Source organism: Pan troglodytes, chromosome 1 (assembly GCF_028858775.2).
Source record: "Pan troglodytes isolate AG18354 chromosome 1, NHGRI_mPanTro3-v2.0_pri, whole genome shotgun sequence".
In the NCBI taxonomy this organism is placed as follows: Eukaryota; Metazoa; Chordata; class Mammalia; order Primates; family Hominidae; genus Pan; species Pan troglodytes.
The window spans coordinates 88,118,704-88,129,155 of record NC_072398.2 but is presented as its reverse complement, the minus strand read 5'-3'; the positions used below and the strand labels follow the sequence as shown (position 1 = coordinate 88,129,155).

At 49.6% G+C, this 10,452-nt stretch overlaps 1 protein-coding gene across 3 annotated transcripts; it reads left to right on the top strand.

Moving 5' to 3' along the window:
- Positions 1-8,495: 8,495 nt before the first annotated feature.
- On the top strand, positions 8,496-10,441 carry KLHDC9 (kelch domain containing 9). 3 transcript variants are annotated; one of them, XM_016930840.4, is made up of 5 exons: positions 8,496-8,580; positions 8,765-9,161; positions 9,445-9,604; positions 9,697-9,895; positions 10,156-10,441. In XM_016930840.4, exons 4-5 carry the CDS (start codon positions 9,724-9,726, stop codon positions 10,317-10,319), a joined length of 336 nt encoding a protein of 111 aa, XP_016786329.2. In that variant the 5' UTR covers positions 8,496-8,580; positions 8,765-9,161; positions 9,445-9,604; positions 9,697-9,723; the 3' UTR covers positions 10,320-10,441. The 3 variants fall into 3 exon arrangements, with proteins under 3 accessions (XP_016786329.2, XP_001172813.2, XP_001172782.1); XM_001172813.7 differs by having other exon boundaries at positions 8,536-9,161; XM_001172782.7 differs by having other exon boundaries at positions 8,536-9,161; positions 9,678-9,895.
- The last annotated feature ends 11 nt before the right edge of the window (positions 10,442-10,452 follow it).

Sequence of the window (10,452 nt, the reverse complement as noted above, 5' to 3'; positions counted from 1 at the left end):
CGTCCCACACCCCAGCTAGCCTTGGTACCTCCTGGGGGCCTTGACAAGTTCCCGGATCTCCTGGAGGGTCTCAGCTTTGGAGCCACAGAATCGGAGAAGGCCAGAACTGAGGAGGAAGGAGTCTGTCAGTGGTGTGCTGTATACTTCATTCTTCAGAAGAGAAAACCAAGGCCCAGAGAAGGGGAGGGACTTGCCAGAGGACACACAACTTAGTCTCATGGTTTGCTCAGACACCTCTATCCCTGAGGTAGGGAAGTAGTTCAAAGACCCCTGAGAAAGAACTTACGTAACTCCTCTAATTCCACCTCCATATATAAGAGGCCAAGGAAGTGGCCAAGGAATTAGCCCTAGGGGTTCCTGGTTTCCCTATCAGGGCCCTCTCTCAGCTTCAACACCTTGTTACCTGGCCAGGAGTCCCAAAAGCGCAGCAGCACAACTTGAATGGAGAGAGGTTCCTCTCTACCCTCTCCATGGCCATTTTACCCAGTTTACTCCAAGGTCATTGGACAAGACCACATGTCTGGACTTTGCAAGGAGAATCTTAATTTCAAGTACTCTAGCCCTGTATTCCTATAAGTACATCCTTGTCAGACCATGTGTTTCCATTCTGAATGCATAAAAAGTGACCGCCGAATTACACAAAACCTTCCTGGCCTCCCTGGGATAGCCAGAGGAAGAGGGCATATTCTGAGCCCACTGAAAATTTAGTGAACGGGAGGGACAACATCACTTGCAGACTAGGGCTAATACAAAAACCAGGTAAATATAGAGATAGATGTGGGAGAAGAAAAAAATATAGGTTAAAGTTTTGCAATAGGACCCTTCCATCTGGAGAAGGCAGAAAGGAGGAATAAAGAAGCCATAAGGAGGAGTTGTTCTGTGTAGATTTTCTACCACCACCATCCCCACCAACTCTACCTGTCAAACTCTTATTCATCTTTCAAAGCTGACCTCAAATGCCACATCTTCGTGAAGCCTTCTCTGCTCCTCCCACCCCAAATTAATCTTTCTTCTATTCTTCCTCAGCCTTTGCTAGTCCTTTTATTATAGCTTATGTGCTCATAATTTGTGCACATCTTATCTCCTTAACTAAATTGTAAGCTTCAAGTCAAAAAAACATCGATTGAGGCCTGCTGTGTGCCAGGGATTCAGTAAATGTATTAAATTGCGGGACAGGACAAGAGTTGTAGCCTGTGAACTCCTTGAAAGTTGGGCTTGTTTTATAATCTTGTCTCAGTCTTCCATGCTAGGACAGGCCACAGCATTTCATGGGAACTGACTACATTTTGGTGAAGCCATGAATTTCTGAATAAATGAGTTGTCCGGATGAAAAGGATGGTGAAGTCGGATCAGTAAAGCAGAGATCCCGACTGGCCGTGAGTTACTATCCTGAACTGGGGTTGTGACCTGGACTTTACTCCTGTCACTGGACTATGACCCCAACTCTGGCTCTAGATGCCAACTGTCAGCAATGACCACGGCAGTGACCTCTTCTTCAGGGGCTATTTCCTGCAGGTCAGAGGCCCTTAAAGGCCAGGCTGGTTGCCAGAATTCCCCAGTTTCTCTCCACCTCCAACCCCTTCCCTTTTTCAGGTCCCCACCTGTGCCAGGGGAACAGCCCCACCCAGATGCTGCTTTGAGATCCTCTGTGGCAGGGGTGGAGTAGGGCCAGCGGGAATGGGAGGGGGAGCATCCTGTGTTATAATTATAATTATCACACCTTGGATCCTATCGCATGCTTTCGGAGGAGCTGCTTTCCTTCCCACGGATTCACCCCTCCAGGTACAGGAAGCCACAGGAGAAACTGAGGCACAGGAGTGGAAAAGCAGCTAGTTCACAAGATGGATATCCAATCTCCTTCAGCCTATCCATTCATACATAGTATACCCTGTGAAAGTGCTACCAGTCAGGATGTCTCTGAACCCCTGGTTGGGCCCCTTAATCACTCACCCTGAACTCTAGCCATACGGAGCATGGAAGGGAGGCAGAACTGCCCAGAGGTGGAGTTAGGGTATGGCTATACTCATTTTTTCATGGGTATGATGCAGCCTTGAAGTAGGCTAAGGGCACCACAGGGCCTGAGAGGAAGCACTAGAGTCCAGCAGCCCACTCCAGTCCTTTGACAGAGTTAGGGATCTCTCTCCTCATTTCACAAATACCTATCTCAAGTCCCTCTGTTCCCTCCTTCCCCTCAGCCCTGTATGTCTCACAAGGGCCATGCTCTTGGAGAATATGCCCTCAAACTTAGGCCTTTCCTACCCTCTCCTAGGATGAAGGCTGGGGAAGGCATATTCTAGGATTGAGGCTGGAAGGAAATATTGGATGAGGAAGATTTTCAAGACCAATGCCTGGTATCCTGGTTCAGTTCTCCCTTCCATATTGAATTCCCATTCCCCACATGCCTCACTCTTACCCTCCTCCTACCCACATTGTGGTCGCTAAGAATGAGAACAATTCAAGCCATGATAGTGTCTTTATCATGTGTGTTTATCTGAGTGACATTGCTGCGTGCGCGCCTGCACCCATGCATTCCTTCAACAGACATTAAATGAGTGCCACTATGTGTCAGGCTCAAGGGAGGAGACCGAGACACATAACACATAGTCCCTGCCCTCAAGGAGCCCTCAATCAGGAGAGGCAGACACAGAAACAACTGTAACATGCTATATCCCACCATCATGTGTTCCCTACGTATCTCTGTACACATACATGCTATGCACATATGTGGGACTGTCTCTGTGTGCACAGCAGCGGATGTTCTTCATGATCTGCATGCATCCAAGCATCCGCTTATACCTGTCTCTGTCCCCATGACAGGCTGCACGCCTCAGCCAAACCGGTTGGAGTGGGTTGTGCTGAAATTTTTGTTTGTGTCAATGGGACTTGAGGTGAGTCAGAGAGGGAAAAGGATGGGTGGGGTGGTGTGGGGGAGAAGAAGAGTGAGAGTGAGGGTCAGATTGAGTGGGGGAGGGAAGGAGTGGGCCCAGGTTGGAAGGGGTGGGAGTGAGAGTGGGGTGCAGGAGGATGAGTTGGGGGTAGGAGTAGATGAGAGAGCTCCTTGGTGAGTAATATCCTGTCTGTCTGCAGTGAAGTCCCAGGTCAGAGAAGAGTCAGAGGCTGGGGGAGAGTCCCTTGTGCTTAGGGAGAGAGGAGGGTGAAAAATAAATCAGAGTGGAACTAGTTGGAAGCATGAGAGTGGATAAAATGTTTGTGATCCATTTCTGTACAGCTTTGTCTCTGTGATAAGCTATTCCTGATCTGCTCATTGCAAACTTTCTGCAGTTTGTACAGAAAGGTGTTGGGGAGCTGATGACGTGGTGAAAGATTACCAATATGGGCCTTGATCTCACCCCCCAGGACCAAGGCTTCAAAGTCACTCCTCCTGCTCCTCCCTAGGATCATCCCTGCTCCATCCCTGGAGGTATGGGCATACCCCCATACAGAACACAGGGGCTCCAGCAGCTTTTCTTCCCCTAGAAAACACCTTTACTCCCCTCCAGATGGAACTTCACTATGCTCAATATTAGGATGGTGGCCTCCTGTTTTCTAGAAAATTACATCAAAACATTGCCATGTTCTATGTTGTTCTTTGCCTATCCTGCAGGCCCACCAATTCCCCAATACCCAGCCCCCAGCCCCATCCTTTAATGATAACCACATTTCTTGGTTGCCTAACAACCCTTGGAGATCAGGGGGCTGAATCTGCTTGTTCCTCCAGGGCCCTAAAGCTGGAGTGTGCCATCCAGGGGAGGAGGCAGCTAAATGCAAGGCATGTTCAGGTCCTGTTTCTCGGTAGGTCCAGTTGTGTGCAGAGCCCCATCCTCCTTGCTCTCACCCCATGAACTTCGCAAGTTTCCATGAACACACTACCATGAAATCCAGGACCACAGTATGGGTTAAGGGACAAATATCTTTATTTTGACACTAAGACCCCACTGTGGGGAAATTCTACTCCCTGAAAAGGCCCTATGTATTGAAGCTCACTCAGGTCTTCATCAAAAATTGAGACCTTATGACTGTGCCCGGGGACCCCAAACTGGTGCTATAGTTCTAGAAAGCAGCCAAAGGGAAGAAGTCTGGCCACTTCTGGAAAGTTCTAAAGCTCCTTGCAGGAAAGTCAGATGGCTGGCTCTGGTCAGCAGGAAAAAAAGGGCAGTAACCCAGAGAGAAAAACACAAAAGTCGAAACAGTGAGAGACAGATCTCAAGGCACAGTGAGAAAAATGGAAACTTAAAGACAGAAAAATATACAAATGCTCCTTGACTTTTATGATGGGGTTATGTCCTGATAAGCCCATTGCAAACTGAACATATAAGTTGAAAATGCATTTAATATACCAGTCGCTACCCCTAGAAAATATCAAAATTCAAAATTCAAGTATGGGTCCTACCGAACACGCTATCATTTTTGCATCACTGTAGTTTAAAAATTATAAGTTGGGTTGGGCATGGTGGCTCACACCCGTAATCCCAGCACTTTGGGAGGCTGAGGCGGGCGGATCATGAGGTCAAGAGATCGAGACCATCCTGGCCAACATGGTGAAATCCCGTCTCTACTAAAAACTCAAAAAATTAGCTGGGCTTGGTGGTGCGTGCCTATAGTCCCAGCTACTCAGGAGGCTGAGGCAGGAGAATCGCTTGAACCCAGGAGGCGGAGGTTGCGGTGAGCCAAGATTGTGCCACTGCACTCCAGCCTGGTGACAGAGCAGGACTCCATCTCAAAAAAAAAAAAAGAAAAAGAAAAATTGTAGGTTGAACCATTGTAAGTCAGGGATTGTATTGGAGACACACACACACACACACACACACACACACACACACACGAGTTATTGAAGGGGGAGAATTCAAAGAGACAAAGTGGCTGAAGTGGCCAAGACAAAATCTGAAACAGAGACAGAAGGACCCGAAGAGAAATTTCTGGATGCCATGATTACTCAAGTCCTTCTGTCTTCTGCCCTCAATTCCCACCGCTCAGCAATGACCCAATGATACTTTCCTACTCAACATTGCCTACCCCCTCAACAACATAAGCTTCTCCCCATCCTTATTCCACCTCTCCATCATTCTCTACCTTGGCTGATTACCACTCCCCTCCACCCTAAAGCCTGCTTACAATTTCACCTTTCTCTCAATCTCCTTCTAGCTCACATTCAGTCAAAGGAGCTCTCAAGATCTGACCTCATGCAGTCTCTTTGCCTGGTCATTTCTCTGTCCTTTTGTCCCTGTCTTTATTCTGGCTGAGCTGAGAGCAAAGAGTCAGAAATGGGGCCAGGATGGCATAGGGCCAGGAAGTCAAGCAGCTAGAATGAGCTGTGTGAGAAATAGAGAAGGGTCAGGGTACAGCAGAAGAAGAGTCAAAGAAAGGGCCTGAAGGATGGGGACAGCCTGGGAGACATGGGCAGAGGGAACTGTGGGAGTCTTGAGTGCGATTAAGACCGTTTGGTGCAATTGTTGGTCTTTCTTTCTTTCTTTCCTTCTTTCTTTCCTTCCTTCCTTCCTTCTTTCTTTCTTTCTTCTTTCTTTCTTTCCTTCCTTCCTTCTGTCTTTCTGTCTTTCTCTCTCTTTTCTTTCTCTCTCTTTTCTTTCTTGCTCTCTTTTCTTTCTCTCTCTCTTTTCTTTCTCGCTCTCTCTTTTCTTTCTCTCTCTCTTTCTTTTCTTTCTTTCTCCTCTCTCTTTCTCTCTCAGTCACCCAGGCTGGAGTGCAATGGCACAATCGCGGCTCACTGCAACCTCAGCCTCCCAGGTTCAAGCGATTCTCTTGCCTCAGCCTCCAGAGTAGCTGGGACTACAGGCATGCACCACCACGGCTGGTGAATTTTTTATTTTTAGTAGAGATGGGGTTTCACCATGTTGGCCAGGCTGGTCTTGAACTCCTGGCCTCAAGTGATCCACCCACCTTGGCTTCCCAAAGTGTTGGGATTATAGGCATGAGCCACCACACCCAGCCCAATTGTTGGTTTTCTGTATGTACCGAATAATGCTAAGAACCAGAGATGGTTCCAGGGTCAGAAAATGGGGTTAAGGAAGGGAGAAGATAGAGTAAGAGCTTTGTGAAAGTTTGAGGCAAGGGGGCGTAGATTTGGGGCTAGGATAGACATCTAAGGCTAGATAGGAAGCTGGGTGCTTGCTTGCTAGAGATCATATAGACTCTTGGCCAACTGAGACAAAGCCAACATCAGGGGATCACATCAGGATTACGAGACTTTCAGGATATCCAGTCCCTGCTCTCATTTCTGGACAGAGGTTGTCCCTGGATATTATTAGCAGGTGAAAGCAGGTTCACAGCCCTGGCTGCCCTTTTCCCTGTCTCTCACAATTTTCTCTCAGTTCCCCCTTTCACTTATCTTAATGCCCTTTCAGTTTGTGTATCATTGACAAGGTCATTATAGACCACTGCAGATGCTCTCCTGCGGTGTGAAGCGTGTGTCATACAAGTCCAGGTTGGCTGGTTTGCTTTCTTCCTCTCTCTGTTTCTCTCTTTCTGGCTTCTTTTCTCCCTCCTCCAAAATATGGATTTGGTTCAAACTAACCTAAGAAGGTAGGAGTCCTAGGCAGTTCCTCTCCCAGGGTCTTGGGATGGCAAAGCAATGGACAGATGCTTCCAGCTATTAGGAGGAACTGGAAGCATCTAGGTACAGAACTGGAGAGGGTACAGCCAAGGAGTATGTGAGGTTCAAGCTCTATGTCTAACTAAGATGCCTACTGCTAAGGACTCAGAGTCAGAGAGGAAGCTGGGAGAGAGGAGCTGGAAAGGCCCGTGGAGTGGGGAGTTCCCATTTCTATCCAGGAAAGGCAGAAAGTAAGTCTAACAGAACAGCCAAGACTTAGGCAAAAGCAAGAGCCTAAAATGGACATATAGGCCAATAAGGTTTAAGCAAAATTGCCCCACCCCTGAGGCAAGCCCTTGCCTAATCCTAGGAGTATGACAGATCTGAATCCAGCTGTTGGGAGGTTAGCCAGTGAGAAAGAAGCCTGAGGGAAAAGACTGACTTTTAAATTTCAGCCAAGGACAGTAAAAGTTAGTGATTTTTTAGAGATTCTTACCATGATTTTGGAAAACTGAGAATACTGCCTGTCATACTCAGGGAAAGCTATAGTTGGGAGGGCAGAGACTTTCAAAGCTATTGTTGAATCTTGGCTTTAAGGTACAGGTGGGGAACAGGTCCTGGTAATCTTCCAATCTCTATAACTGTGCCTTTCCTGCCCATGCCATCCCCGTGCTGTGTTCTCTAAGGACCAAGAGTTGGGAAGAGGAGGGGAAAGCCCTGCTGTGCTATCAGACCCTGCATTACATGCCCATCCTCACTGCAGCCCTGGCCACTGTCTCCTTTCTTCCTTTCTTTATTTCTTTTCTTTTTTTCTTTCTTTCTTTCGACAGGGTCTCACTATGTTACCCAGGCTGGTCTTGAACTCCTGAACTCCTGGCCTCAAGTGATTCTCCTGCCTGGCCACTTTCTATGGTCTCAGTATCTCAGGTATGATGGGGAGCAAGGTGATGTGTAGAAACCAAAGGCCACAAGTAGCAGTCATCATTCCCACTTACAGCCCAGTCCCAGAGGACACAGATCCTGTTTTTGCCCCACCCCAGCTGTGTTGGGAGGAAAATTCTGTCTGTATTTCCTCCTTCAGCTGAAACCAGAAAGCTTGCATCTGGGCCTCTTCAGTTATCACTTGGTCCTGGGGGACAGAGTTAATATCTGGAAACTGGCTTAAATAAAAGATATCAGGGAAGGGTAAGAGTCTGTTTTTCTCATTTTCTCACTCTTCCCCCACTTCACCCTTCTAAGGCTGCGTGGGTTCTCTCTCTCTCTCTCTCTCTCTCTCTCTCTCTCTCTCTGTGTGTGTGTGTGTGTGTGTGTGTGTGTGTGTGTGTGTGTCACCTGAGAGACTGGGTTCTGCTACCCTCTAGTGGCCAGAGCTGAAAGGACTCTCCCACCCAATCAATCGGGACCTTCAAGCCTTTGGGAATAAACGAACAGCCTATTTGATGAATGACAAAACTGAGAAGGCCTAGAGAGAAACAATGCCTTTGAGGGTCAGGGGCATAGTTGGGACTAGAACCCAGGTCTCCTGTCTCTCGGGCCAGTGGTCAGTCCACTTTCACTTCCCCACCCTCTGACTTTTGCTTCTCCTTCCTTGCTCATCCCTGGGGTGGTTAGCCCGAGTAAGAAACCCTGAAGCCAAATGATCCCTCCCGGCCCTAGTGGAGCAGCACCTGCACCTCAAATGTCAAAATCGCAAATCAGTTCACAGCGGAGATCACAGGGGTTTATTCTAAGGACCCGACTGTCCTCCGACTTTCTGAGGTTAACAATCTTGCAGGATTTTTATTGACCTGATACAGCTCCCGTAGCCTTGGTGGCACCACCATACGGTTCCCGATAGCCACCCAGGTGTCCTGTCTCCACGGTAACTGCTGCTTTGCGACCTTCGGTTTGCAGCGGTCGCGCTGCAGCCGCTGCAGTGGTTGCTGGGCGACCACGGAGAGAAAGCCGGGACTTGAGGTGGGAACCCCGGCTGGCGTCCGGTAGGGGGAGGTTCCCGGGGAAGCCCGCGGAAGGCGAGGTGCCTGGCCTGCCATGTAGGGGCTCGTTCCAAGCCGCAGACCCCACCGCCCTCCCTCTCCCCGGGGCCCATGGCGGTGGCCGTGCCCCCGGGTCGGGCCGCAGGCTCAGGCTGGGCCTGGAGGCCAGTGGCGCGGGACGCGCTTTTGGCTAGAGCTTTCCATTCATGCACCGAACTGCGGGGACGGTTCTATCTCGTAGGTGGTCTCCTAGCAGGAGGAGCGAGAGAGCCCAGCAGCGATACGGTGGTTTTCGACCCAGCTAGGGGCCAGGCCGTACGATTGGGAGCCCGGGGCAGCCCCCCGCGCAGTCACCACGACGCGGCACCCGTGGACGGGCGTTGGCTCTGCGTGGTGGGCGGCTGGGACGGGTCTCGCCGCTTGGCCACAGTGACCGCACTGGACACAGAGCGCGGTGTGTGGGAGGCGTGGACAGGGACCCCTGGTGACTGCCCCCCCGCCGGCCTCAGTAGTCACACCTGCACCCGAATCTCTGACCGAGAGCTGCAGGTGGCTGGCCGGGAGGGCGGTATCCACACTCAGCGACGCTATGGAAGCATCTACACATTAAGGCTGGACCCCAGCGCCCGCACCTATTGGTATGGCACCCTCCGCCCAAAACCTTTCACTCTCATCTACACTCTCGAAAAACAAAAGCCTAAGCAGATTTCTCAGGCAATTTATCCACGTCCTCACTCTAGCACCCTCCTTCCAGGGGAACCTACCATGTTTAAGCTAGCTGAGCTCTCTACAGTATTACCCTCCCTCTTATCCCACCTACCGCACTGCCCCATGCCTCTTCTCCATCCATCCTTGGCAAGGGCGGTGGCACTTACATTTTCCAGAAAACCCACTCAGCCCTGAATTTCTGCATGTCCACAGCTACAAGCAAGAAGGCTGCCACACAGCCTCACGCTCAGGTCACTGTGCGGCCCTGCTCCAAACTCCTGGACCCCATCCAGGTCATCAGCTATTGCTCTTTGGAGGTTGCAACTTAGCTGAACCAGAAGTAGCTGGGCATTGGAGTCATGGGAAAATTAAGGTATTAGCTCCTCACACATCTTGTTTAGGATGGGAAGAGGCTAAAATTGTGATGCCCAGGTCTCTTCGGACAGTCCTTTCTTTCTCCCCCAGGAGGAAACACCTGTTGCTCCTCATTTGATGGAACAGCTTGCAAGGCTTGTGAGCAGTGGGCAGGGGTCCCAGAAGGGGCCCCATGGACTACGGCATCACTCATGTTCTGTGGTCGGGCCCTTTGCTGTGCTGTTTGGTGGAGAAACTCTGACCAGAGCTAGAGACACCATCTGCAATGATCTCTACATCTATGATACCCGTGAGAGCCAGACTAATGGCTGAAGGGGGGGAAGGTGGGAAGATGGGGGAACCTGAAGACTACAGAGGATGAAGTGATGGGGTAGGGAGGAGGAAAAATTAGTTGACAGGAGTTAAAGGAGTACACAGAATATTAAGCATTTGAAGAGGCCTACAAATCAAGTGAGCAGAAAAACAATGGGCAAGCCCTTGGTCGTGTTGAATTCTGTGAATGACAAAGTGCTACTGCCTCAATAACCACCCTCTGCCTGTATCCAACAGGCACATCTCCTCCTCTGTGGTTCCACTTCCCCTGTGCAGATCGTGGGATGAAACGCGTGGGCCATCGCACCTGCCTTTGGAATGATCAGCTTTACCTGGTTGGGGGTTTTGGTGAGGATGGCAGGAGAGCCAGTCCACAGGTTTGCATCCTGGACTTTATCTAAATAGTGCCAAGACACATCACTAAGCCTCGTTTTGTTTTGCTTTGTTGCAAACCTATAAAGCGTTATCACCAGAGCTATCTGCTTCACTTCAAATGCTTATTAAATTTCAATCTGAGACTCAAGATTTGTCTCT

Excerpts from the sequence above, each read along its gene's own strand:
- KLHDC9 (XM_001172813.7), top strand. The coding sequence starts at position 8,635 with ATGGCGGTGGCCGTGCCCCCGGGTCGGGCCGCAGGCTCAGGCTGGGCC. Across the intron at positions 9,162-9,444 it reads CCCAGCGCCCGCACCTATTG|CTACAAGCAAGAAGGCTGCC; the intron begins GTATGGCACCCT and ends GCATGTCCACAG. Across the intron at positions 9,896-10,155 it reads TCTCTACATCTATGATACCC|GCACATCTCCTCCTCTGTGG; the intron begins GTGAGAGCCAGA and ends TGTATCCAACAG.